Below are 24,062 nucleotides of genomic sequence, written 5' to 3' on the forward strand. Positions count from 1 at the left end.
CAGATGGCTGGGGGCTCCGCTTATCTACCTACGCAGGGTTCCTAGCTGACAGATGATCCATCTCATCACAACACATGCTTCCACTGTCCGCACAGCAGGAGAAGGAAAGGTGACAAATCACTTACAGGCCCTTAAATCTTCCACACATCACTTGGGCTTGCATTTAAATGACCAAAGCAAGGCAGGTGGTTGCAGCTAACCTCAAGGGGGACAGCAGAGCGCACTCCAGTATGTGCCCTGAAGAAGAACACCGACATGGTGAACTACACTAACGTGTTATGCACTGTGCCAAGTTTCTCATAAGCCACTGTCTTATTTGATCCTCAACAACTCTCTGAAGTAGATAGTACTACTGCACCCCTATTTTACAGATGGGAACACTGAGACACAAAGAAGTCAAGGAGTTTCCCTGCGGTCATGATCTTAGTCCTTGGAGACACTATACAGTCATTCTAAGACCAAAGTCTATAAACCAAATCACTACAACATATCTCTCTCACCATCAGAAAGATACAGTGGAGGGAAAGCCAACCAGACCACCTCAGCATCTGACTCTCCTGCTCAAATCTAAAAGCTTCGGTGTTCTTGGGAATGTATTCCAGCTAGGTTAAGAAAAAAAGAACATCAAGGCATGTTGTTGGCATCAGAGTAGGAAATCCTGGACCTGCCCTCACTCGGGAAAAGTTACTTTTCCTCCAAATTAATCCTCATATGCACTGGGAATAGCCTGTCAGCTCACATAAGAGTCAGGGCCCAGGCAAAGCAGCCACTCCCACCCTCTCATTGTGGCTGGTGTGGAAAGAAGAGCATGGGGGTGTGATCTGGAAACAAATCATGGCCTAGTGTTGTCCACATCTTTCTGCTTGGGGTGTCCAATGGTTACATTTTATGCATCAACTTGGCTAGGTTATAGTGCTTAGTTGTTTGGCCAAACACTAGTCCAGATGTTGCTATGAAAGTATTTTGTAAGTCAGATTAACATCTATAATCAATTGACTTAAGTCAAGGAGATATGCTTCCATAATGTAGATATGCCTCATCCAATCAGCTGAAGGCCTTGAGACCTCATTCACTGTTGTACCTCCAGCACCCAAACCTGAGGCTTCCCAATGAAGCAGGAATTCTGCCTCAGGAAGCAGTATAGAAAACCTGCCTGAGTTTCAGTCTCCTGGCCAGCCATACAGGTTTCAAGTTTGCCAGTCCCCACAATCATGGAAGCCAAATCTTTAGAATAAGTCTATCTATATAACCTGTTGGTTCAGGTTCTCTGGAGAACTACCGGCTGATACAAGTGTTGTCCTTTCACTGGCTGAGGAAATGGACATCTGCTTCTCTACTCTCCAAAGTCTCCCTATGGAACAGGGGAAAAGGAAAAGCAGAGGAAAAGGGGGCTTCCTGATGAAGGAAGCTTAGCCACTCATTTGTATTCCCTGCCCTGCTTTGTAGGCACCTGAATTTGAAATCCCAATTACCTCGCATACAGATGATTGGACAGCCTTTTCTCTGGCCTGCCTGACTCCTTCCTCTCACCCACCCTGAAATCCTCTACAAATGTATCTTTAGAAGTCATGTTCATTATTTCACTTCTCTCCCCACAACGATGTTACTAGCTCCTTATTTTCTACCCTATTAGTGCTAATCTTCCACAGATGACGTGAAAGGTCCCAGACATAATATATTTCCAGCTGTCCTAGCCTGATTCCCTACTATTCTCTGCATGTAAGTACTCTATTTTTGTCACAAAGATTCCTTTATTGCACAAACACACGTTGCTCACTTTCAACTCATTCTTTCTTGCTAAGCCCCCTGTCCACATCTCTGCCTCAGATGCTTGTCTCTTATTCCTTTATATATCTAAATCCTTCCCATCCATAGGAGCACAATTCCTGCTTCTGTATAATGATCTCCGTCCTTAATTACTTCTCTTGTCTCTTTAGGAATTTTCACATTTTTGCTATCTTTCAGAGGCATTCTAGAACCACAAAAGCCCTGCCACCTGAAAAGATCCTTCCCAGATGTTACGGACTGAATTACATCCCCTCAGAATTCATGTGTTGAAGTCCTAACCCCCAGCACCTCAAAATGTATTTGGATATAGGGCCTTTCAAGAGGTAATTAAGCTGAAATGAGGTTATGCAATGACTGGTATCCTTACAAGCAGAGGAGACTAGGACACAGACACACACACAGAGCAGACCGCATGAGAACACAATGTGAGAACACTGGGAGAAGTGGCCATCTGCAAGCCAAGGAGAGAGGCCTCACAAGAATTCAGTCCTGCACACACCTTGATCTTGGACCTCCAGCCTCCAGAACTGCAAGAAAATAAGTTTCTGTTCCTTAAGTTACCCAGACTGTGGCACTTTGTAATGGCAGCTCCGGCAACTAACGTACTAGGTTCTACGAGGTTCTTAATTAAGCCCCTCTTCCACTCCACTTCTTTGAAGAGATTTCATTTGATCCAAGGAAGACACCAGATCTCTAAGAGCTGCCTCAGTAGAGACTCTTGGCACTAGAGAAACTTAGCATCTAACAAAATACGTGAGCACAGGTTGTTCTCTGGAGAGTGTATAAATGTGCAATCCTCACTCAGAACCATGTTCCAATCTGTGGTGTTTCTCAATCATTTTTATTTTGGCCTTATAAAACTCAGGCATATTAGGGAAGCTGAGGCAGGACAACAGAATTTAAAACATGTGTCACTTAATTTACTAATCCATTAGTACTCCTTTTTCTGTTCAGTCTTGTTTTCTGTGTGTTAGCAATAATCCCCAAACTGGGAAAATTCTTAGGGAAACTGGTAGCGTGCTCTGCTTTCCTCTTACAGAGCCAAGGATGGTGAATGCTTATAAAGCAGACAGGGGAAGCTCACCATTGGCCCAACCCATGTGCCAGCTCCTAGGGTTCTGCCCTCAAAGAGGAAACCAGAAAGAGCTAACATCCAGAGATAAGAGAAATAAGGCCAGAAAGCTATATGCCTGCCAAGTCTTCTCTCATCTCTAACTTAAACATTACCTCAATGCCCAACTAAAAGTAAAGCCCAGGAGTGCCTGGATGGCTCAGTCGTTGGGTGTCTGTCTTTGGCTCAGGTCCTCTATCCCGGGGTCCTGGGATCGAGCCCCGCATACGGCTCCATGCTCTGTGGGAAGCCTACTTCTCCCTCTCCCAATCCCCTGCTTGTGTTCCCTCTTTCCTGTCTCTTTCTCTCTGTCAAGTAAATGGATAAAAAAATCCTTAAAAGAAAGAAAAGAAGGAAGGAAGGAAGGGAGAAAAGCCCAGTCAAAAGTGATCACATCACCCTGTTTTAATTATCTGCATTGCATGGATTGCCTTTTGATATATTCTTGCTTATTTATTCATTTACTTGTTTTCTGAATTCCCCCAGCACATCTTGAAAGCAAGGACCTATCCTCTTATTCAATGCTCTGTCCACAATATCTAGCACAGAGCTTACCCATAGTAGGTATTCACTGGATAGCTCTTGAATCAATAAAAGAAGCTAGAGCACCATGACCTTCCTTGTCCCCAAATAAAAACCCCCATCATTTCAAGTATTAGCTCATTGAACCAGTCAACCAAGGTTCCCAAAATCATTTGCTGTGGGTAGAAGAGGTGGTGGCACAGGCAGAATTCCATGCAGGCAGAATCACATTCTCATTGATATTGAGAGACACAAATTTATTGATGCCCTTTCCTGCATGTTTACATCATGAATTGGTTATCTGCAAAATGAACCACTGATTGATTCCCTGTCCCTGTCCCTCTCATGAAACATCTGTCTCCTGGTTTAATCAGGAAGCCCTATGGGACTTCCTATTTATCAAGAAAATCTTAACTAGGCTCCTCCTTCTAACTAATAATAAGCAGGACTGAGACACATTTATATATGCCAGGAAAACTTTGTCTAAGCAATTAGGACTATGATCTTATTCCGTGCCTCTGGCTCATTTTTCAGGAAATAACAAACAAAATAAATCAGCTGCGCTCCAATCTAATTGTGACATAACATAAGACATTGCACTTAATGGGCTGTAACTGGAAAATTATTGTAGAGCAACGTAGGTTAATCTAGCATGTCGGTCACTCCCAGATCAAACTCATAGGTTTGGCCAATGCCCAAATCCCTCCCTGGCTCCTCCTCTGTAATTTCCCTTGCTAACATAGGCAACAGAGTGAAAAATCTCATAAAAGCTCTTTTTCCCCAAAGGAGCTTACAGAGAACACCAATATCTTTAGGTATCTTAAGATCACACTCTTAACACACCCACATGGAAATAGGAAAAGAGAAAGGTCTTTGCTGGAAATAATAACCCCTATCTTTTTTTCCCCAATGTTTTTCTTTTCCAGAACTAAAAAGCCAAGCTCGGTTTCAGAAATAAATTACCCAACTAACAACTGATTTCAATATTTCTGCATATGTTTCGCGCAGGAATACTGGTATATAGAAGAATGATCTCAGGAATCTGTTAAGAACTTTAGTAATCTGTGATTTGATTATATTCAGAATATCCAATTTATCAATGCAGTAAATGTTCTTAGAAGGTCTTCTCTTTTTTTCTGATACATTTTAGAGAGGTTTTTAGAAAGTCTGAGCAAAAGAAAGGAACTCAGGTTAACCATGAATTAACTGATAAATCAGAATAGCTGCTGTTCCCAGTTCAGGTAGACATTATTGCTGGAAGGGGTCTATGCTTGTTTACACAGCATTCTGCAAGTGTTCTTGATGTTCACGTGAGTGAGAAAGAAAGAGGGAGGAGATAGTGAGAGGGGAAGATCCATCTTCCTAATAGCTTCCAAAGGGCACACAACACCCCACCACACATACCCCGTCTGCTGAATCTCTCCAGAAATACCAAGAACACAGATCTGCACCCAGGTCATGCTTCCTTCTGACCAAGTGACTGGCATCGTTTCCAAGATCATACCCTTGTGAGTATGGAAGACAGTAACAAGAAAGCAGTGCACACCCACCGTGAAGACCACTTTCAGGTTGTTGAGCATCTCGATCTCCTTCGGGAAGCCCTTGCTGCCCCACCTGACCAAGTAGTTCTCACTGTGGGAAGAGGAGTGGCAACACATTACTTCCTGGGGCTCAACAATGCTTCAGTAAAAATATTCACTAAGCCTCTACTATGTGCTCAACAAGTATGGGCTGCTGGAGACATGGTAGTGTTTGAGACAAATGTGGTCCCTCTTTCTAAGAGAGTGAAGTTCTTACAGAGACCGGGGTGGGGTGGGGTAGGAATCACTAATGTGTACATTCACAGTCTCTTTCCCCAGCCCATCTCCTGAGCAAATTCTGGCCCAGCAACCTAATATTTTTGAAGAGTAGCAGTATTCTTTGTAGAATCAAGAGTGGGACAGACTGGGGAAAGGGTTTTGGTATGTTTTGCTAGACATTAAGAATGCATTCTTGGGGCGCCCGGGTGGCTCAGTGGGTTAAGCCGCTGCCTTCGGCTCGGGTCGTGATCTCAGGGTCCTGGGATCGAGCCCCGCATCGGGCTCTCTGCTCAGCGGGGAGCCTGCTTCCTCCTCTCTCTCTCTCTGCCTGCCTCTCTGCCTACTTGTGATCTCTCTCTGTCAAGTAAATAAATAAAATCTTAAAAAAAAAAAAAAGAATGCATTCTCATCTCATTCCCTTTTCAAGACTAAATAGAGATTTGAATTTTTTTAAAAAATTATCCATTAGACATGGGATTGTTTCCTTGAATGAACATCATACTGTGAAAGACCATGGATGGCCTTAGCCATTATCTGAGATACACTTAAATAACTATCAAAATGCAGTTGTGACTATTTATATTCAATCGTGCCATAGAGACAAAGTTCAGGGCGTTGCAAGAATGTATATCAAAAAAGTCTGGCCTGGTCTGGATGGTCAGGGAAGTCTTTGCCAGGGATATGACATGTAAATAAAGAGAAATAAGGAAAAGAGAATAAGAAGGGGAAGTGTTTCAGGAAAAGCAAACATACATTCAAAGGCCCTGAGGCAGGCTGGAGCTTGAGGCATCTAAAAAACAGATCCAAGGGGAAAGTGGTAAGAGAAAACTTAGAGAGGTCTTGTAAGCCATCCAAGGATTTTGACTTGATCCTAGAAGGAATGGCTATCCACTGAAGGATTTTATGAGGGGCAGTCACACAGTTCTGACCTATGATCATTTACCATCTTACATCTTCAGGCAAACATACACCACCTTGTGAAATTCATACTAGTCAGTCCAGCCACACTGAGAAAATTGAGAAGTCTAGTGCTTCTTTAACCTAAGAGAAACTTGAGAGTTTGCTGAGTGGAGTCATAACATTTGCCATGCCATATAGGAGCATATATTGTTGGGTGTTAAACAAATGCCCATTATCTTGAATTAGTATAAAAACAAAATAAAGCTCAAAAACCAAGTCATCCCAAAAAAACACAACAAGAATTTATCAAAATTAAGGGGAATTGCTGTGTTTTAAGAGATTTGTTCTCTCCCATTTGACCATTTGCTACTCTCTCTACTCATTCCCAGAAGACTAACGAGAGTAGTCTGAGCAAGTTCAAGGGAAAAGGGAACTGAAAACAAAATGAACACAGTTCTGAATTAACCACTGGTTAAAATTCAATCAAGTTAATTGTAGCTTTTCTGGGGCGCCTGGGTGGCTCAGTTAGTTAATTAACCAACTCTTGATTTCCACTCAGGTCATGATTTCAGGGTCCTGGGATAGAGTCCAGCATGGGGCTCCATGCTTAGCTGGGAGTCTGCTTGAAAATAGTCTCTCTCTGTCTCACTCTGCTCCTCCCCCAGCTTGCATGCACACATACACTCTTTCTCTAAAATAAAAGAAATCTATCTCTTTTTTTCAGGTTAAAAGTAGCTTTTCTTCCTTCTTTTAAAAATTTTTAAAAGATTTTATTTATTTATTTGATGGACAGAGATCACAAGTAGGCAGTGAGGCAGGCAGAGAGAAAGAGAGAGAGGAGGAAGCAGGCTCCCTGCTGAGCAGAGAGCCCGATACGGGGCTCAATCCCAGGACCCTGAGATCATGACCTGAGCCAAAGGCAGAGGCTTAGCCCACTGAGTCACTGAGGTGCCCCCTTTTTTTTTTTAATTTTTAAAAAGATTTAATTTATTCACTTGAGAGAGAGAGAGAGAATACATACATGCTGGAAGAAGAGTAGAGGAGGAGAGAGAGGGACAAGCAGACTCACCTGAGTGCAAAACCTAACCTGAGACTTAATCCCCATAACCCCGAAATTATGACCTGAGCTGAAATTATGAGTTGGACACAAGTCACCCAGGTGCCCCTCTTTTTTTTTTTTTTTTTAATAAGTTCTAAAAATTTTAGCGGAATTTTCAGCAAACTAAGGAACCTCTAAAGCTCTCTCTCTCTCTCTCTCTCTCTCTCTATATATATATATATATATATATATATATATATAATTATTTCCCATTGGTTATTTCCAGAATGTCATGGTGAAATACCTGGGTCTTTCCCAGGACCTTTGATCACATGTAAGATGCCTAGTAGAGGACAAGTCTGTCAGGTCTAAACATTAAGCACCAGAAATTTTCTCCTAGGGGAAATGTAATCATAAATAAGAAAAGCAATTTAGAGGGCTGAACTGGCTTTATCCATCCCTGCCCAGAAAGACCTGGATGGTAAATACAAAGGTCCACCTGGCACCAAGATAGGTGAGACCTGCTGTACGTGACACTCTCCTTTGTGGAAGGGGAGGACCATCCCAACTTCTCCTAAAGCTTTTTTTTTTTTTTTTTTTTTTTGTGGAAATGAGCCTTGTCACTACCTGATGTCTAGGCTGCTTCTTTTTGGTCCTATGGAAATTTACTGTAAATTTCCCAAATCAGATCTCTTCAGGCATCCACTGGAATCAGACCATGATTCATCCCAACAATGAAAGCTCAGTCTCAGCCAAATTTCACCAGTCCACATTTGGGCCACATTGAAAATGCCCTCACTTGCTTTTGGCAAGAAATGCCTTGTCTCACCATTGTAGGTCAACCCTGGCTAGGCAGGAGTGGATGAGACTGATTTCTTAGGGGAAGAACAGCTATTTAGACTCAGAATGACTTGGGCAGTGCTTCCAAGTTCCCCTGTCCCTCTCTTGTATCATGCCTCTTCTCATCTTTCTTTGTTTTCTATTTCCCCTGCCCCTTTTTTTCACTTTTGCCCCTTTTGTCCCCCCTCTTCTTCATCTCTCAGTTTCCTGAGGGCTTCCCTGTATTTCTGGTGCTCTCAGAGGCATCACTCAGCCATGCCCCATTGAGCATATCATCTGGTGTGGCACATCAGGGAACAGAGCTGGCATGTCACTGATCCATTGCCTCTTTCCACAGAGCTAGTTAAGGTCATCCATCACTTAGATGGGCCAGCAGGTCAGGCACTCCTGTCAATTCGATCATGAAGCATCATGTTTTCTGAGAGGTAGGAAGGGTCCAATGAGTGCTTTTAGGATCTTTGTCACAGGTACCTTGGGGATAGCTGTCAGGGAATGGCAAGGGGCGTATGCACAAACACCATTTCAGGTGTGTTCAAAGGGGACAGGAATATTCACCTGCAGTGTTCACTGAAGCCCAGCCAGGTGAATTGGGCTGGCCTTTTAATAGTAGAGATTTAGATTTGCTATAAAGAATAGCTATCCACCATGACAGTGCTGAATCCCTGATGAGAACTATTTAGGATATTCAATACAACCCTTTCCTTGGTGACATACATACTAAAATGAGAATTAGGGGCACTGGGTGGTCCAGTCTGTTAGGCATCCAATTCTTGTTTCAGCTCAGGTCGTGATCTCAGAGTCATGAAATTGAGCCCTGCATCAGGCTCAGAATCACTTGAGATTCTGTCTCCTTCTCCCTCTACTCTTCCCACTCATGCTCTCTCTCTTTCTCTCTCTCTCCCTAAAATAAATAAATCGTTAAAAAAATAAAATAAAGTGGGAATTATCTTGCCTTTGGAATCAGATAGATGGATCTGATTAGAAATCTTAGCTCTCCCATTAATAAATACATATGACTTTGAACCAGTCACTTGAACTTTCTGGGCCTCATTTTCTCACCCAAATGACATGAACTAATGAGAATTAAGTGAGATCATGCACAGACCTCAGTTCAGTCCTCTTAGATGGAAAGCCCCTCCGTGTTTCACAAATGTTTCCAAAAGAGCCATTGTTTTCCAAAATACTGCTATTCACTAGGCACAATATGTGATCTCATTTAATCATCATAACAGCCAAGCTAGAGAGAAAACACATTCTCCATAAAGGCAGAGAGATTATACCCCAGATGCATTCTAATATGTCAACTGGGACTTCAGATATGGGACTTCAAATATGTGGCCATATGTTGGGCCAAAACCCCACTGGAGGAGACTGGCAGGGTCACCACCTGGAATGATGGTCTAAACCTCAAGCAGATACCAGGGACCCAGTAGTCAGGACTTGAGTTGTACCAAAGTCTTTTCCCTGGAGATTCTCAAAAGGTTTTCTCGCTTCCTCAAGCTGAGGCACCCAGAAGTTCCCTTACTTTCTCCATTCTCAAGCGCAATCAGTTAAAGTAGTAATCATAATAGCCACTGCCACTTGGAGCACCGTGTGCTTCACCTGTTTTTTCTCATTAAAGTCTGAAAAAAAAAAAGATCTTGTGAGGGTGGTGCTAACATTTTGCAAATGGGCAACTCAGGCTTAGAAAGATGAGCAACTTGCCCAAGGTTAAGAAAGAGTAAATGGCACAGCCAGGATATGAACTCAGGCAGGTATCAGAGTCCACATTCTTAGCCTGATATCACCCTGGAGGAAATGAAGTTCTCACCATTTACTTCTTTTTTTTTTTTTAATGATTTTATTTATTTATTTGGCCAAGCAGGGGGAGAGGCAGAAAGAGAGGGAAAAGCAGGTTCCCCATTGAGCAGGGAGCGCAATGGAGGGATTTATCCCAGGACCTGGGATCATGACCTGAGCCAAAGGCAGCCGCTTAACAACTGAGCCACCCAGGCACCCCTACCCTCCTCCTATTCTGAGTAGGTATTTTTAGTCTATTCAATACTAGCTATATGAATCTCATTGTTTAATGGCTTTCCAGTATCAAAAACCTATTTACAAAACCCTACTATGCAACCATAAATGCACTATGGGAAAAATTTGTTGGTAAATAATATTTCAACCTGACTCACATATCTTACAATACGTTTCTTCCATATTTTCAGGCTCTATTTCTCTTCCAAGTGGGAATTTCTCCACAAGTGATGATGGGAATTAAAAAAAAAAAAGATGCTCTGTGCTCTACTAATTCCAACGTCTCATATATAGACAAGTCAGACAATACTGAATACACCTACCTTATGACCGTTTGTTTGTTGGGATCATAGAGAGACATGAAGAGCTCAGCATCTTCCCCAATTCGGCACACAAAGTTCCTCACAAAGACATAAAGGCTATGGGTGGGGGATGAGGAGATCCGGGAATACATTCCATAATCTGGCTGGTCTTTTGACTAAGAGTTGGAGGAAAGAAAGGAGAAAGGTGGAGAAAATCAGCCCAGGACCACTTGGGATTCAAGTCTGAAGATTTCTGCATTATATCCAGGTCTACCAGCAAAAGTTTCTGTGATCTGAGCCAAGTCACTTTGACTCTTTTGGCCTTGATTTCCTCATTTTGGGAAATACCACTGTTTGACCCGGCCTTCCTCATAAAGTTAGTGTCATAAAAAGCACAAACCATAAAAAGAAAAAAAAAAATGTTTAAATGGACTTCATCAAAACTAAAAACTTCTGCTTTTTCAAAAATGTATTTAAAAAAAATGAAAGGGTTAGGCACAGACTGGGAAAATATATTCACAAAACATGTATCCTATAAGGAATCATATTTAGAATATACAAATACACAATTTTATTTAGAACATAAAAGAGTTCCTATAACTCAATGAAAAAAAAAATTAACCCAATTAAAATGGGTAAAATATTTGAACAGATACTTCACACACACACACAAAAGATGCAAATGGCATAGCCAGTAAGCACGTGAAGAGATAGATACTCAACATCACTAGTCATTCAGAGAGAGGCAAATTAAAACCCAATCAGATACAACCACTAGAATGACTTAAGTTGAGAGACTGGCAAGACTGAGCAAGCGTTGAAAGAATGCAGAGCTTATGGAACTCTCATATATGGCTGATGGGAAGGCAAAATTGTACAGCCCTTTTGGGAAATAGTACAGAAGTCTCTTAAAAATCATAGGATCCAGCAACCTTATTGTCAGGTATTACTTGGAAATAATGAAAATATGTGTCTGCACATGTGTTTGCAAATGTTCATAGCAGTATTATTTATATAGGCCCTAGGTGGAAACCACCCACAAGTCCAACAATGGGCAACTAGTTGATGATACAGCAACTCGACAATAAAAAAGAAAAAGTATATATATATATATACACAACATGAACCTAAAAACACCATGCTGAAGTAAAATAACTCATACACAAAAAACATATGATTTCATTTATATGATACTCTAGAAGAGGCAAAAGTATAATCACAGAAAACAAATTAGGAATTGCCTAGTCCTGGAGTCTGGGAAAGGGGATGGACAACAAGGGAACTCAAAAAGACTTTTAGGGTGACACAACTGTTGATATTGTGATTATGATAGAGTTGACTCAACACTGTATTTTAGTAAGATTCAGTAGATCGAGTGAATTAATTTTGTGTAAAATTATCTTAATAAAACTAAAATTAAAGTTGTTTGCAAATAATACACAGTGGCTAAAATGATTTTTTAAATCATAAGTCAGATTGTGTTAACCTTGAAAAAAAATTTTTGTTTCCTTGAAATCTTTTGTTGCTTTTCCACCACACTTGGGATAATATCTTAACTCCTTTCTGTGACCCTGCAGGCCCTGTGAAAGCTGGCTTCTGCTCCCTACCTCTCCAAATCCTTGTTTACACTTTCCTACTGCTCATCAGGCCCCATCCACACTGGCCTTTCTACTTCTGGAACATTCAGAACAGTCTTACTTCAGGGCCTTTTCATTTACTGTTCCCTCTGCCTACAACACTTTGTCCCTGGATCTTCCCAGGCCTGGTGACTTCATATTATTCAAGTGCCAACTCAGATGTCTTTTCTGAGAGAGGCCTTTCTTGATAGACCCTTTTGAAATAGCTCCTGATTCACTCTGATTCATATAACCCTTCCTTATTACCTTTTAGAGACTTAACACCATCTGGAATTAATCTGTGCATTTATTTATTTACTTCTTATTGCCTTTCTTCTTTTCCCCTCTCTGGAATAGAAAATCTCCATAAGAATAGGAAACTTGCCTTGCATTAAACTACCTGTGGGATGGATGCAGAATGAATTACAGACCCACATACAAAAACACAATAAAATGCGTGTGGTTACTGATCATCTCAGATAATAGGACAGATGTCTCCTTGAATAATATGGAGTCTGGTTAATTAGCCTATTATCTGAAGTGTATGATGTGCTACATGACTGCTGTATGACTGCCAAAGCCTATTTTACAAAGCTCACCATTTCTTCCTTGATGCGCTCTGTGATCTTATCAGTTGCTTCCTCATGTGCATGGAACAAGCTGATGACACTGGTATTATCGGGGTCCAAGATATTTCCATCATCATCTCTGACAATCAGATCAAGCTCAAGAATTCTGAAAAGCAAAAGCAAAGGGTAAGGATAAATCTGGGGAAGCTTAAGCCTTTAAGATTTTGGTGAGAAGTTTATGACCAGAAAGTTCAGCTGGTCTCTGAGAATTATAGACTTCACGGACCAGCTCTACACCGACAGCCTTGCACACAGCTCTGAGGCATACTGGTGCAGTTCAGCCTCTTTGGGTGGCACTATGGCAGTGTATATTAAATTTTCTTAAGATATATATTTTTTGCAATACTAAATCTAGAGAAGCATCCACATTTTAATGAGGATGTGTGTTACAGCATTGCTTACATCAGCAAACTGTTGAACAAAACCACAATGTCTGTCAAAGGGAGAATAGTGAAATAAACTTTGACCTGTAATGCAATTCCATGTAGCAGTGCTTAACAAATATGCTATAGCTTTAGTATGTTCAATGATACATCTCTGTGAAAAAATGAAGTATGGAAAAATGCATACACTAGGTTTATACAAACAAATAAACCAAGTCATAAATATTGTCGGGGTGCATGCACATGAATGACAAGAAAGAGGAGAAAGGCCTGGACAAAAAGCACCAAACCACCAATACTACCAACAGGGGTATCTGCGAGGAAGGGTAGGACCCTGGGACCAAGACGGGTAGAGGGGTCAAAGGAGACATGTACCTTATCTTAAGCTGTTTTACAATATCATATCATATCATATCACATGCATAGCAGAAGAATGTGTTCAACAACATTTTGAACATAGTTGTTGGGGGCACATCTCAGATATATTGCTTGTTATCCATAACTTGCTCTTTAGCTCTTCGACTTCCAGGCCATAAGCTTTCCCCTGCTTGGTATTGATTTGTTCCAACTGCATCTGTCATTCTGATTGGCATCAATGATGTTAAATGTTTTATGTATATAATTTACTTTACATACTATTAACAGCTCCATTTTACAAATGGGAAAAGACCAAAGATATGGGGGCTAATTAATTTGCTCAAGGTCACATAGATAGTTAAAAAAATAATATGACATCCTGGTCTGCACTCTTAACCTCTCTTGTATACTTACTACATGGGAGGCACTTGGGAGCAGTATTGGATTAGGGCACCAAGGGTAGGTTTGCAGACACCTGGATTTGAAGCTGCTTTTGCACTTGATGTTGGGACGGAGGACCTCAGCTGTCCGTACAAAGAAGATAAGGGAAAGTGGGCTGATAAGACTGAGAAGGTCGTCAGTGACCCTACTTAGGCACCATTCCTGAGTACTGACTGTGGAAGGGCAGTATGGACAAATGAAGGAGATTAAGTTTCCATGTCTTGTTTGAGAACCAGATAGAGAAGCACATCCCTCATCTCATCTAAATGCAAACAGAAGGGAGTCAAGGCTCACCCTTTTGCCCACATTCATTAAGAAATTAACTTCCAACTAGATAGGACTCACAATGCTGCCTGACCATGCTGCCGAACGGGTGAAGCTAAAGGAGGATAAATGCTTTCAACTAATGGGGCACAGAGACTCGCATGACCTCAGGAAAGATGGAGCATAGCCAATACATAATTTAATGCCAAGATCTCTCTAGCTCTTTCTCTTCAAAATTTATCAGAGTGGATTATGGTTCTAAAATGTATGAATAAAACATTCTTTAGGGTCCAGCTATCTTGGGATTTGGAGGAGTCATTTGAGGATTCCTCACTCCTTGGAGACCACAGGAGACCACTAGTCTCATGTGGAATTTTTAGAAGCTTTAGTAGTCACAGGCCAGGCAGGACTGCCAGAATTCCCATAACTCAGGGTCAGAAGAGGCTGTCTCCCAACTGAACAGCATACCATTTTCTTTGGCGAAATGAGCATTTTTACATTTTTTCCTCAGAGGTAGCCCTACACTGTTCTCTTCTGTTCAGGAAGGCGATAAAGTAAACCCAAAACAAGGGTTTGGGGAAGTCTCCACCATAAGCATTTTTCAAAAACAAAACAAAACAAAAAAAACTAGTGGTAATGAAAACAGAAATGGGTCCTTCTGTGGCTCATGGTCATCCTCTGGACAAATTCAAACTTCTTTATTTGGCACTTAGGCCCTCAAGGTTCCGGCCCCCTGTGTGTCTTCCCCGCCATGTTCCTGTTAATCTCTGAGCTTCTCCCACATTCTCTCTCTCTATCACTCTCTCACCCCTCTTTCCTTCTCAATTATCTAATAATTCCCACTAGTCTTGTTAGATTCCAGCAGGTGTCAGCCACTTCCTTCCCTCCCCCACTCTCTTTCCATGCTTCCTGCTCTTGGGAAAGGCATGGCTTCCTACTCAGCTCTCTGTTCACTTCTCTGTCTCTCATCTTAATCTACCATTGTCCTCGGAGGCAATAGAATACAGTACAAGTTAAGCACTTGAACTCTGGAACCAAGCTACTTGGTGCAAATTTTAGACATCTGGGACAAAATGGCCTAATGACTCTGCAATCCTCAGTTCCCTCATCTGAGAAAGAGGGGTGAAAATAGCACTTACCTACCTTATCGAGTTGTCATGAGATTAACCGAATTAATGTACAGAAAGTGCTTAAAACAGCACCTGGTAGATAGTAACCACTGGGTGAGTTATTATTAGTTCTCCTTGCTTGCTTTTTAGTGTTGACATAGAAGCTATATTTTGTAAATATCTGTATCCTCAAGGCCTAGCAGGTGCTCAACAAAAGTTTGATGTCTGAATGAAGGAACAAAGTGAATGATGGGAGCAATAAGCTGATTTTGATCAGTCCTGCAGCACTAAATTCCCTGACTCTCACAGTGTGAGGTGTGCCCCTCATACAGCTCCTGACACTCTGCCCAAGGTCTGGCCTTCTGTCTCTCAGGAAGCCATCCACCCTATATTAGAGCTCTGAGCTCCAAACATATCAGGCCAGTGATAAATGAAGGTGACCAAATCTCCTTCCCTTGCAGGGAAGTCATCAAGGAAAGGAGGCAAGAAGCAAGGGGCCCCCTGGTTCAGGGCCTCCATTTCCAACAATGCCTCTTCCCCTTTAGGGAAGTGACTAAAACTGAAAGCACAGGGCTGGCCCAGACAATGCTGCACAGGCACAGCAGACTTGGGCAGGACCCTCGTCTCCTCCTTTCCCCATCAGCGCCATTCACGTACTCATCCAGCTACCATTCACTGATCACCTCCCATAGGCAGACCTTGTTCCCGACACAGAGAGATGGATTATATGGCCACTGTCTTACAGAGTTCCCATCACAGTAGGGGAGACAGGCCAGTAACGAGGTGATTACTGCAGAGGGGACAAGGGACCTGCAAGGGCACCTAACACAGCAGGGGTAGGTAGAGGAAAATCAGAGAAGACTTCCTATGAGCAGTGACCATTTCTTCCATCCTTAGCCTTTTTTCTTAGGATCCCTGTGAAGAAACCACATCTGAAGGTCACAGATGCCATTACTGCAAAGGAGCAAAACTCCCTCGATACTTACACTCCCAGCTGTGACTGTACTCAGCTAACGATGTCAGTGCACCAGTGGCGGCAGCAGCTGGGTGGCAAACCCTTCCTGTCCCTTTGGGATCACATGCAGTATAAGCAGATTTGGACACACTTGCCAGCTGCCAGCCGGGGAACCAACAGAGGGACTGTGTTCCTCATATGGGAAGCAGCTGTAAGCTGGACATGTTGACTTTCCTAGTGCCTATGGATCTGGTACATATGACATAGGCAAGAAAGCCTGGTTGCTAGGAAATTTCCTTCTTGTTCCACTAAGTGGGCTCTTTCTACTTTCCCCTTGGGTCTTATGGCCCAGGCTTCTGATGCACTTCACAATCTTCTAAACCTGCCATACTCTCATGCACTCCTACCTTCCTTCCCCACTCCCCCCAACTCAATACTTCATCTTTCACTTAAAATTTCCCTCAGGGTTACCTCCGTCAGGAAGCCTTCCCTGACTTCCTTCTCCAAGTTAAATTAAGAGTACTCTTGTTTCATAAGCCATCAAACTTATCACAATACATATCATCAGTTTGCTTGTAGATCACTCCTAACCAGAATGTGGTTCCTTAGCAGACAGGAACTTTTATTTCTACAGCTTCAACAGCCAGCAAGGTATCAGACCAGTCATAAGTGTTTGGTACATGTTTGTTGTTGGGATAAATGAGCAAATGAGTAGGATTTAGAGGTCACCCAAATAAGCAGGAGGGAGGGGAGGCCTTACAGTACTCAAATGCATCCAGGTAGCATAGTGGCAGTCCTATGAACTCTGGAGTCAGATTGATTTTGTCTAAATTCTGGTTCTGCCATTATTAGCTATGTGATTCTGGACAAATTGCTTGACCTCTATAAGGGCCTCAGTTTCATCATCTGGAAACAAGTGTGGATAATAAAACTGTCTGCCCCATAAAGCTATTATAAGAACTAAAAAATAAATAAATAAATAACATCAAGCTTGGTACATAATAAGCTCAGATTAAGTGTTACTTGTAATATTATTAACACTACCATTATTATCAGTGGGTTGTCCTGCCTCAAAAAATTTTCTCATATTCTCTTCAAAGCATTCAACTGCAACCACTTTCTGCTTCTTCCCTTTTGAGGAAACACTTCTGAAACCATGCATATAAGTTTAGTTGATGGCACGTGGCTTGGGTAATTTAGGATGGGGAAAGGGACATTAGGTCTCACACTGATATATAAGGGAGAGTTTTGTTCAGTGTAGGAATAAAATGACAACTAAGCCAAAAGTGAACCAGCATGACTGTGCTCCTCAGCCCCTCGGAAGTAGGTTAAATGAGTGTCCTAAATCTCTCAGCCAGTAATAACCACTGCATAAGCAAGCCCTTCCTCCGCTTGCATGTCCCTAGGTCCCATGGGGGTGATGAGAAAGGCACACAAGCACCGCGTTGGTAACACTCTTCTCTCAAATAGAAAGTGGCAAACGCACATCTAAAAATGAAACCAAGTTTCTCTGGAGGGAGACAGGGAAGAAGGGAGGCAGGTAGGAGAAGAGAGCATCTTTTCTGAGGAAAGAAGGTCTTACTTGTTGCCATAGTCAATTTTGGATGTGACTTTTTGCTTCAGTTCCTTCAGCTCGTCTTTGGGCAGAGTTCCCGAGAGGAGCTGGGACCGCCACTCCATCAGGTCGTACATCATGGACTGCACCTGCATGAACCGCTCCTTTTTGCTGGCCTACAAGATAGGAAACAAGGCACAGTCACCTGGGCAGAGGGTGTGTGGGCATCTGTGTGGCAAACTGTGCCAAAGTTAGTCGAGCATGTTCAGGGGCCGTGGTGAGAGCATCTCTCCTGGTCCCTACACAACTGCCAAGGGATTGGGTGGTAGTCTCCATCGTTCACATAATTCTTCCTGCTGGGCCACAGAGACTTCCAGAAATGAAAGTAATAATCCCAATCACATCTTGGTTAAAGCAAGGGTTATCTCTGACTCTCATCAGAAATGCCATGAAAGCTGCTATAATGCAGGTCCCAGAGCTCAAGCCCTTTAGGGCTGGGAACCAGGGCCATTTTTTCTGGTGATAAAGGCCTATTTCTAGGGCAGTGTTCTCCGACGTGTGACATGTGCAACCTATGGGACGGAATGGCTTTTGGTGATACAAAGACCCAACATTAAATAACATAGACCCATACGGTGATTCTCCTTCCATCCTTCTATAGAAAGGAAGGAGAAAGGTGCAGTTACGTGGTGATACATCTTTAACTCCGCTCTCACATTTCTCAATTCCTTTTGTTAACAGGGAGAGAGAAGCCTCGAGTGCAGAGCTTTTGACAGGTACTATATAGCAAGCATTTAATAACATTGCCTTGTTTTCATTGTATTTATTTGAATAATGTTTTTCTAATCATGCCAAGAACTTTTGGCTATCCATTTGGGAAAGCATGTGGAATAATAATGAACAACAATAATAATAATGTAGTATTTTTAAACATGTATAAAATTATATAAATATATAATAATAATAATAATATGTATTTGTTCTTTGTCCCCCGTTCTTGGCACAGAGCTCCTAAAGCCCTTGGAACTTCCTGAGTGCTAAGAGCCTCTTTTCTTATTCATAATGAGCCCCTTTTGACCATACCTGAGTTTATGACTCATGGAGGCCCCCTCCACAGCTTCTGGATGGGGAGCAGGATGCCAGAGGAACCTACCACGTGGTTAGAAAGTTGGAACTTTCAGCCCCACCCCCTTCACCCTTCCCCTTCAAGGAGCTCAATCAACAATGACTAAAGATTTCATCACTCATGCCTATGTAATGAAACTTTGATTAAAACTCTCAATCAATAAGGTTCAAAGAGCTTCCCAGATGGTGAACATATCTTTGTACAGGAAAAGTGGCATGCTGAGAGAAGGCATGGAAGCTCTGTGCTCACCCACCCTAGTTCCCTTACCTGTGTATCTCTTCCATTTGGCTGTTCCTGCATTGCATGAGCAGGGGGAGAGGGACAGGGAGAAAGAGAAGCAGACTCCCTGCTAAGCAGAGAGCCCCTGGGGATCATGACCTGAGCCAAAGGCAGACATTTAACTGACTGAGCCACTCAGGCACCCCTGCATTGTAGGCTTTATAGTAAAACTAACCATAAGTAGACCTCATTGCAGAGCTCTGTGAGTTGTTCTAAATAATTAGGAGACCTGAGGTGGAGGTGGAGGGGAATGATGAACCCCTGATTTTGTACTATGTTTGGATAGAAGTGTGGGTAGCCTGGGGACCCAAGACTGGGAATTGGCATCTGAAGTGAGGGCAATCCAGTAGTTTTGAGTTCTTAAACCTATAGAATCCTAAACGGACTCTGGGGAGTCAGTGGTAGAATTGAATTGAATTACAGGGTATCTGGTCAGTGTTGGAGAATTGGAAATTGTTGGAATGACATGGCATGCTATAAATTACTTCAGTTTACTAAAAAGGGAGCCAACTGAGATATTAAGTGAACGTTATTCATCTGGTATGCAGACTTGGCAAGAATCATGAAGGTGATATTGGAACACCACAGGTTTAAGGTTCTCTTTACAAGGATAAAAAGCACAATAGACTTTATATTCAAAGATTTCTTAAGGGAAAGCACCAAGCTTCCATGGTGTAGGTGTATGCAATGTTTAAAAAGGGGGAGTGGCGATGAATAATTAAACCACTTGAGCTTCAAATGAACTTTCTCCTAAACTTTCCTAACAACTTTTGAGAAACTTACAGAGTAGGATATGCCAATTCCCATATATTATGAAATATCCACATAGGAATCGACATTTATGACCATAAAAGTTAAGTCTACAAATACCATGTGTACATCAGCAGGTGTGCGCAGTACTCTAACAGAGATGCAGTAAGCTTTGGTTGACATTTTCACTCTCGGCTTAATGGTTTTCTTAGCTAATTGCTTTCATTAGGAGCTTTAGAAGCATCAAAGGAGGATTTAAAATTAGATTTGCTTCCACACAGGGAAAACACATACAAAATGTGCTCTTTGTTTTTCCAGGGTCAAAGCTTCTTCATGGATCTAAGGACAATAGCATTAGTTAATTAATATATGAGAATGTTATTTCTCTAGGTATTGTCAGCAGACTACCAAACCAAAATCCCCAGGGTTTATTATAATGTGGAGTTTCATGATAGGAAGTTTTATTTTTTAACAAACATTTTTGAACTTATTTTAAAACCGAAGGATCACATCAGACCCCTGTGTATTACAGCTGGCTCACAAGCTTGCGGTGTGGCTTTGGGAAAGTTACCTAACCTCTCTGGACCTCCATGTATTCATAATGTTTGTTCTACTGTGTCACAAGAGCTACCTTGGCCTGCCCTGCTCACAGCCAAATTCCAAAACTGAACCAAAGCAAAGACCGCAGGAAGCTTCCATCCCCGGGAGCAGGGTTCTGGGCCTCACCACGTAGAGCTGTTTCCAGATGCTGCCCCATTCCCAAAGTGTTGTTGTCACTTCTTGTGCCAGAGGAATTTCTGCAGGAATGATGTTCTCGATATTTCTATTTAAGGTGGGAGACAAAATTGTGTGAAATTGATACCCAGGTGCTAACAAGATAAAATGCTGGCAAATTTGCATTTAGCTACAGCTGCTGAGAGGGGCCTGCTGGCAGGAGACTAAACCGCCTCCAATAGCCACACCAATTACATTATGTAAATGCAAAGAACTTCCTTTTTAATGTCCTCCTTCACTGGGGTGGGCCCTTCGAGCTCATTACTCAGGATTAATCAACTTTAATACAGTCCAAAGACAGCTGCGGGTGAAAAGTTTGATTCTCCAAACTTCCTAATACCCCCTCAGAATCAGATCTGAACAGATTATCAATGTGGATTAGATCTCCTACTGTATGCGGAAAAGGAGACAAGCAAATACATGTGGGCATGGAGAAGGGGCATGAGCTGATTCACATCTGCCAAGTCAGGCTTTCAAAGCAGACAAGACAGAGATATCTGTGAGCTATGGGAGGGTCAAGCCTGGTGAAGAATGACAAATACCTTCTTTTCTCCACGGTCACTTCCTTGATGTGGATAAAGGATTTCGGGAAAATTCCCTGTTGAGAATAAAATAAAATAAAATAAAATGTCAAATCCTTACAGCCATAACTGACCCCAGGCCTTCATGGTTTTTCCCAAAAACCATTGACTGGTAAAACTCTCAAATATTACAGGAATAATTCATTCTCTTACTTCTACTTCTTACCAGTTCTCCACCAGTTGGCTGTCCTAGATCCCATAATAGCCCTAGATTCCCAAGGATTCTCCAGGCCCATTGTGGACACCCATCCTACCAAATGACAAGACAGCAGCACATAAAAGACTCACTCTAGGTGAGACAAAATGCTCTGTCTCTCCCCTGTCCTGCCCAATTCCAGGAAAGCAGTCACCCTTCGCAGTCACAAACAGCTGGAACATCAGGTCCTAAAGCAACAGCGGTCCTTGGTTGCATATGGGCTATTTTGATAAAAGACCTGTTTTCCCAGGGTTTATGTTATTGTTCTTTGGAGACCAGAGTAGGATCATGCCTCCTAATCAGCATGTCAGGGAGGAAGGAACAAGAGTCTTATTCCCTTGTCCCCAAAGCTTGGCTCAGTTAATAAGAAAAACTTATCAATTACTTGAAAATTCCTTCATAAATGAACCAGGGTGCACACTGGAGGCATCTGTTTCTGTGCTAGACACGATGAGCCGTAAGACCAGTAAAACAGGTGGCTGCTCTCATGGGGAAAATGGTGTAATATGGAGTTGGAACAGGTGAACTCCCTGAGGACAGAGGCTGGACTTCACTCTGTGACGTGAGGGACTGTTAAATGCCCCCAAACCACTAGAGAAAGGCAGCAGAAGATAAATTTCAAATAAAACATGCACATTTCCATGGGGACTCAAAGAAGGGAGAAATCATATATAATTGGCATATCAGGAAAAGTTGGAGGGAAAAGAAAGCGAGGTCAGCCTTAAGGGGAAGGGAGTTGAGGCACAAGTGCCAACATGTAGAGGTGGGAAAGCACAGGACTCAAGGAAGAAATGAGACAAATGTGCTGGGGAGCTATAGTGGAAATAATTGCCCAAAGGGATTGCAATCTCATGTAAAGACATCCAACATTGTTTCAAATAGAAACAGATCCGCCTTACCTGTAACATTTTGTGCTTTAGGAGGTATCCCCTATACCAATCTGCAAAGAGAAAATAAACAAACAGGTCTCTTATCTATTCCTATAAATTTATTGCTGGGGTTTTTGTTGTTGTTGTTGTTGTTCTGTTTGTTTTTAACTAGCAAAGAAGCTACTGCCATGTGCTTTAGACCTTAGGTACAAATACAAGTCTGGAAGCCCTCAGGCTTCAACAAAATCTGTTGGATTCATTGTGAACATCTCCAAAAAGCATTTAAAAAGACAGGGATTTCACATAGCAATACAAATTTCCTCCTTCTGAAAAAATAGGAGGCCCAGGGATGGTGGCCAGTGCTTCCCCATGGCCACAGTCGGCTGACAGTGAAGACCATTTGGTCCCATTAGATGGGAGGTGCCTCCAACTCACGAGCCTCTATCCAGCCCTTCACTTATTTCCATTACCTGACTTGGTCCTATACTCATGTGCATGTTTCAACCTCTGCCTTAAAGATGTAGAAAGGCTTAGGGAGCTCGTCAAACATCCTAAAATAATACCCATAGTTCTAACAGCAGCAAATAGGATCTCATATGTGATTTGCAAAAGTTAGTTATTACAAAACAGACAAATTTAGAGATGGGTAAAAGGATAGGAATTTTAAAAGATTCTTCCCTTTGCAAGAACATCAAAAATGTTTCAATTAACAGAAGTCCAAATTATACACAGTCTTTGAACAAAATGAGCCTCCATGTAGCAAATATTGATGACTATAATGAGTCCACTGGCCTTTGCAATGATTCAAGCACAGCCAAGTAGCGGCATTTGTCATCTTTGTAAATAAAAAGCGTCTGTCGGGAGCCTCATTAGCAAACCCTCATTACTAGGCTGACAGATTGTTGTCGAAATATGTTCTCAACAGACATACGTGCAAGCCCCCAAACAAACAAGTTAAAATGCGAAGTCACTCTTCATAATCATGAGCCAGCTTGAAGGTCAGGTCCTAAAGAAAATTCTAAAGCTACAGAGCTACAGTGGCTCCTATTTTGAGAAACAGAAAGAGAAGTAGGAGAGAAGAGGAAAAGGAAGGAAAGAAAAGGCAAAACAACAACAACAACAAAAACAAGAAAACAAAACAACAAAGAAAGGAATGGAGGTCAGAGAGAAAGAATCTCAGGTTTGGAATAAAGTACTATTCCAAGCATCATCATGTATGAAGTCTTTTAATCCTTGTACAAACCAGGAGGTAGGAACTGTAATTATCCTACTTTGTAAGAGTGGCCTACCTGAGACAGAGAGAACTTAAGTAACCTACCCAGGGTTACACAGCTAGTAAGTGACAACACCTCAGGATTTGAATATAAGCAGCCATCATACTGTGTTTCCTGTCTGATGGAGGAAGAAGCATGGTGGTTGCCTAGTATTTCCTTCCCTTAATATCTGAATCCCCATGATCCTACTAAGCAACTTACCAACCACTGGAATACTTCCAGTGCTGGAAACCTCAAGAAGCATCGCATTCTGTTTACACTCCTCTAATAATTTGTTCATAACTGCTGGTAATAATTAACCATTAACAATAGCACTTTTCCTTTCTGAGTGCTTGCTGCATGTTAAGAATTTTAGTAAAGTTTTTATTTTGTTTCTTTAAAATTATGAATTAATCTTCACAGCAATCCTCCAAAGCAGATATTATTATTGCCTCAGTTCTATGAATGAAAATAGGCACAGAATGATCAAACAACTTGCTTGTGGTCACACAGTTGGTGGGTGATATAACTAAGATTTAAATCCAACCATAACCCCACAGAGATGACACTCCACAACATTGCATTGTAACAACTCCTTCGTTTGCAGTTCA

At 42.0% G+C, this 24,062-nt stretch overlaps 1 protein-coding gene across 6 annotated transcripts in view; it reads right to left on the minus strand.

Moving 5' to 3' along the window:
* Positions 1-24,062, minus strand: part of DOCK2 (dedicator of cytokinesis 2) — a 409,502-nt gene that overhangs the window by 354,834 nt on the left and 30,606 nt on the right. For all 6 annotated transcript variants that reach the window (XM_032337047.1, XM_032337048.1, XM_032337049.1 and 3 more), the window contains exons 3-9: positions 22,229-22,269; positions 21,095-21,150; positions 20,505-20,601; positions 17,651-17,799; positions 12,530-12,665; positions 10,336-10,490; positions 4,972-5,053 (exon numbers count right to left, since the gene is read on the minus strand). In XM_032337047.1, coding sequence (XP_032192938.1) covers positions 4,972-5,053; positions 10,336-10,490; positions 12,530-12,665; positions 17,651-17,799; positions 20,505-20,601; positions 21,095-21,150; positions 22,229-22,269 — 716 coding nt within the window. The remainder of the gene's footprint in view (positions 1-4,971; positions 5,054-10,335; positions 10,491-12,529; positions 12,666-17,650; positions 17,800-20,504; positions 20,602-21,094; positions 21,151-22,228; positions 22,270-24,062) is intronic.

This window comes from Mustela erminea, chromosome 3, assembly GCF_009829155.1.
Source record: "Mustela erminea isolate mMusErm1 chromosome 3, mMusErm1.Pri, whole genome shotgun sequence".
Classification (NCBI taxonomy): Eukaryota; Metazoa; Chordata; class Mammalia; order Carnivora; family Mustelidae; genus Mustela; species Mustela erminea.